A 4609-nucleotide genomic window follows, 5' to 3' on the forward strand; every position below is an offset into this window, starting at 1 on the left:
GACGCTCAGAGAGGGATCAGTGATCTTGTGCGCTATTGTGCTTCAAACTTCTTAATGGTGTCTTAGAAGACTTTTGTGTTTTGTTTTGTTTCTTTATTTTAGTGTCTTTCATGCACATGTGGACATCTGGACCTCAACTTACTAAACTACCATGAAAATCAGAAGTGAATCACAAAGGTCTCAGCTTGTATTTCGCCTCATGTCAAATGTCTGTTTTACATGTTTTTTACATATTGTACATCAACCCGTGAGGACATTATTTATTACATTTGGCCGTTCCATTTGCTTATCAGATGTCAGTTGTTCTTATCGTGACCTGTCTCTGCTGCACATCCTTTAATGTTACTTTGCATGCTTGTCAATGTTGTGACTGAACAAGTGATTCAAGAGGACATGGATTTGATCTTAGAGATTAGCCAACCATCACAAGATCAGTATGGAAATATACAGATGGACCATTCATTGTGCAGGTGGTGGCAAGCTAGTTGAGTGGCTGGAGGTGTCTGCTGTTCTTTGGTTGACTTTGTATTTGTCTTACGTCAGCAGTAGTCACTGTGCACTGCTCTGACTGATGATAACAAAATATAATATAGGGATGGATGTAACTACATGACATATTTCTGGGAAATAATAATAAGGTTTATATTCAGGCTTAGTTTTGAATGTCTTCCTAATGCACTATATTATCTAAAGCTTTCAATAGTATATGACAAGCACTGTGAAAGCCGCATGTCATAATATGTCAAGTTGAGTGTTCAAGTACAGTCGGCTAAGAATTTATTCTCTATCCACACAAATTTTCTCCTGTCAGCACTAACGTTTTATGGGCAGAGAGGTATTTAAGGAACAGAGGAAAGAAGTCTCACCTTTTTTCAGCTGGAAGGAGTGAGGCATGATGGGATCTGTAGTGGGAATCAGGTGGCGGTGCTGAACCTTGAATTCAAAGCCGTGTGAGCCCAGGTCTGGAAGCGAAGGGGCCTCCTCCTCTGCAGCTCCAAAAAGTCTTTTCAGCGGTGATAGTCACTGAGATCAATCAACTTCTCTCTACCAGACGACCGTGAGATCCAGAGCTTGACTGACAAAAAAAAAAAAACACACAAAAAAAGACCTCCACTGTTTTATTTGTCTGGCAAGCAGCAGAGATGATCCAGGATGCAGAGTGGTGACTGGTGCCCGAGCTCCTCCCTTGAGTGGCAGCTAAAGCTTGGAGGGGATGAAGCTGTCTTCAGTGCAGAAGGGCACCCAATCTGTGTGTGGCGGTGGCGGAGCAGCTCTGGTGAAGCCTCGTGTCTGCTGTTGTTCAGCAGGATGGGAACACTTCTGGAAAGGCGGGCACGGCAGCAGGGCTGAAGTGAGTCAAGTCGACTGAGCACGCTTCATGTCAGTGAAACGGTCCACAGGGCATCTCTGGCTCTCTGAGCTGATAGGCCGCCTGCACTCTAGCATTCATTGATTGTAGCACTCAGTCGCTCCACTTTTCCATGAATGCTAAAACCATGAGGCAGGCTGAGTTTTTTTGGGAAAAAAACGAGATTAAACAGTCTGTAAAATAATCCCAGTTCTTCTATATATAATTCATTTGAATGAAGAGTCTTGAATCCCATTAAGCGACAGCAGCACAAACCATAGCAGTGCCTTTAACACGAGAAACTCTTGGAGCTCAGGCCATCTGCCAGATGAGAGTCTTCCATATACGCCAATGACACATTGTTTTATAAACAGAGCTTTTATACAACAAACATTTCAGTGTCCTAGAGCATTAATCTACCTAAGCTTATCTCAATCCATGGAACTAGATATTGCTCTTTATAACTTGTCTAGTGGAGGGGGTGTTATTACATCATACCAGCTGTCACTTCAACCTGCCACAGCCAATAGGAAGGTCAGTAATGTGGCTGCCGGGGAGAAAATTAGGGAGGAAAATCCTGAAAACTGTAAAGCAGCATTTACCCCCCACAACCCCCATCCATCCCCCTGCCAAAAAAAAAAAGAAGCAACTTCAGCTTTGCATTATTTTGTGGAAATATCAGATGTCAACAGTTCAGCTGCTCATTGTGAAATGTAATCATTTTTGCTCTCTCTCTGGAAAAGCAAAAATATTTCATGAGTGATAAAGCACTTTTCAGCACATGAACCCTTAGTGTTACAGTAAAAGCAGTTTGTGAAACGCATGTGCACCCGTGTGCTATCATACTTAACACCTGATGTTGAACTCAGATTAAATGAATACACATGCTGTCTGTGCAGATAAGCTCACCTCAGTGGGTAAGAACCCCCAAAGCTCCTACTATTAACACGCTGCATGTTGGCTTTAACATACGTGCTGTCGATGGTACAGAGTAATATAAAATATGGATGCATCAGAGCACCAGCACTTACACAAGAGGAAATAAACATTAGAGGGAAATGAGATGTATATGGATGTTTGACAGATCTGTCCATGAACAGTATGTTCATTGCAGCCACGGGATAATCCACTGGATGAGTGGACTAATATTCAGCCAATCCTGCTAAAGCCAAATTAGTCCAACACATTTCCATCATATTTCAGAGAAATAAAGCAGCCCTAAAAAAAAAAAATCTGAGCTCTTGGGATGCTGATGGCAAATGACCGGTGAGCCCTCAGATCCCGGTGATCCAGGGATAAACTTCTCATGGAGCAGCTTAAATCTCTGCACTGACACACAAATGAAAGCCAACAACAGGTCATGCCACCTCGGAGGAAAACTTTGATTACTGCATTGTCCTCTTCCTGTCACCAGCAGAACGGCAGAAAGAACCTGGACACTGCTAAATAGAAATACCAATAAAGACATCAAGACTGACTGGAGTCCAAGTCGTGGACCCCCCTCCCTCCAAACCCCCCCACCACCCCCTTTCTCCTGCTCTGTGAGGCTTATGAGGGGATGGCTTCTGTACAGCAGTGTATGAGTGACCTTAATCATCAGAGGGATATTTGGGTTTTATTCGGCAGCAATGGGATGCATGCGGTCATCACTGTGTTCAACTGGCAGGCATAAAAAATGAGAGGGGGGCAAGGTCGGTAAGCAAGTGTAATCCATATCATCCCGTTACAGAGGCAGCGCTGCCGTCGGCCCCGGGCCAAACAGAGTCAAACACATTTTGATGTTGATAATGATGTCGGATTATGCTGTCATCTGATGTAATTTCAGCCTGCATCAAATTAACAAAAGAGGGATCAACCAAATTCTTTAAAAGGGGACCAGTTTTCGTCGCAACCTCCTAGATGTGAGCATGATTTGATTTCATGAAGTGTTTATTTTTGTTTTTTAGAGTCTAGACAGACTTCATCTGTTTTGGCTTGGCCTTTCCCTTGGAAGTAGAAGATGAACGATTCTCAGCAGCCTTGCGCTCTGCAGCATGCCTCGCTGTGATTCATATCAGCAGGATCTGAACAACAGTCTGGAAGTTGAAAACAGTGACCCTGTACTGTCTACAGAAGAGTTTAACACCTTTTTTCTTTTCCAAGAAAAACATTTAATTGAAATATAGCCCTCATGGCCCAAATGTATACATTATTAATTAATCAATATATCCATTTGGTCACGGTCACATAAATTCTTCTCAACTCATCTGTATTTGAAATCTCAGATCTCCCATAAACAATCTGTTACATTGCATTGACGCTGTTTCCTGGAGCATTTCCAGGTCATTAGTTTGTGTGATAACCTTTCTGAGGCAGTCAACTGCAGGTAATTATCACATCAGAAAAGGATAAAGCCGGCTTGTCATTCTCTCTTACCTGCTATCACTTGGATCTGTAATCTAACTCCACTACTAGCCTTTGTTGTGCCAACATGGGGCTCCCTGGTGTCCACGGCCGCGTCTATCAGTTCTAATAAAGGTCACAAACGCCTAATCTCATGCTTTGCATTAGCTGGCATTTATGAAGTGGAGAGAAAATACACTTCTAAGATGATTCGAAATGACAGCTTTGTGGTGAACGTTCGAGGATTGTCTTGAAGTAAAATCTGTCAGAGGCACTGAGGTTTGTTTCTTCAGTGGGTCAATATTGGGCAAACAGATGATCTACTGAAAGCTGATATATACCACAACAAATATGGATCAAATTCACCTTTCAAAGGGTGCGTGCTGGATATTTTCTTTTTAATATTTATTTTCTTATTCTGTTTTAGCAAGTCATCCACTGATACAATACATCCGTGCAAAGCTACTATAAGAATTCAGCGGAGTTTCTCTGTTCTCTTCTTGGGATCTTAATCTCACAATGCAGGTTAATTGGTGTGCTAAATTGCCAATATGTGTGAATGTGAGGGTGGGTGGTTGTTTGCCTCAGCCCTGTGATAGACTGATGACCTGCTCTGGGTGTGCCTTACCTCTCACCCAACATCAGCTAGGATTGGCTCCAGCCTCCGCCCCCTGATGGATGGACACACTCACACAGACTCTGCAGGGAAGATCAGGGGGATCTGACCACCTAGATTCATCCCCTAAGAGAAGTAAAACAGCAGTGGGTGAGGATTGAAGCACTTTCTTACTGGAAATTGTAAAAAAAATACTCTTATATATTCACGACTGGAAGATATCATTTCATACAACCTTAAAGTGGACCATACCACTCTATAAC

General features: G+C 42.7%; 1 protein-coding gene across 1 annotated transcript in view; it reads right to left on the reverse strand.

Moving 5' to 3' along the window:
• The window catches only part of bcl6aa (BCL6A transcription repressor a), a 14844-nt gene extending 13247 nt beyond the window's left edge, over nucleotides 1-1597 (reverse strand). Inside the window, exon 1 of the mRNA XM_085773641.1 lies at nucleotides 867-1597. Within this exon, the coding sequence (XP_085629767.1) occupies nucleotides 867-894 (28 nt within the window). The 5' untranslated portion in view covers nucleotides 895-1597. The remainder of the gene's footprint in view (nucleotides 1-866) is intronic.
• Between the last annotated feature and the right edge of the window lie 3012 nt (nucleotides 1598-4609).

This window comes from Trachurus japonicus, chromosome 4 (assembly GCF_045865225.1).
Source record: "Trachurus japonicus isolate A0001 chromosome 4, Traja_1.0".
Lineage (NCBI taxonomy): Eukaryota > Metazoa > Chordata > Actinopteri > Carangiformes > Carangidae > Trachurus > Trachurus japonicus.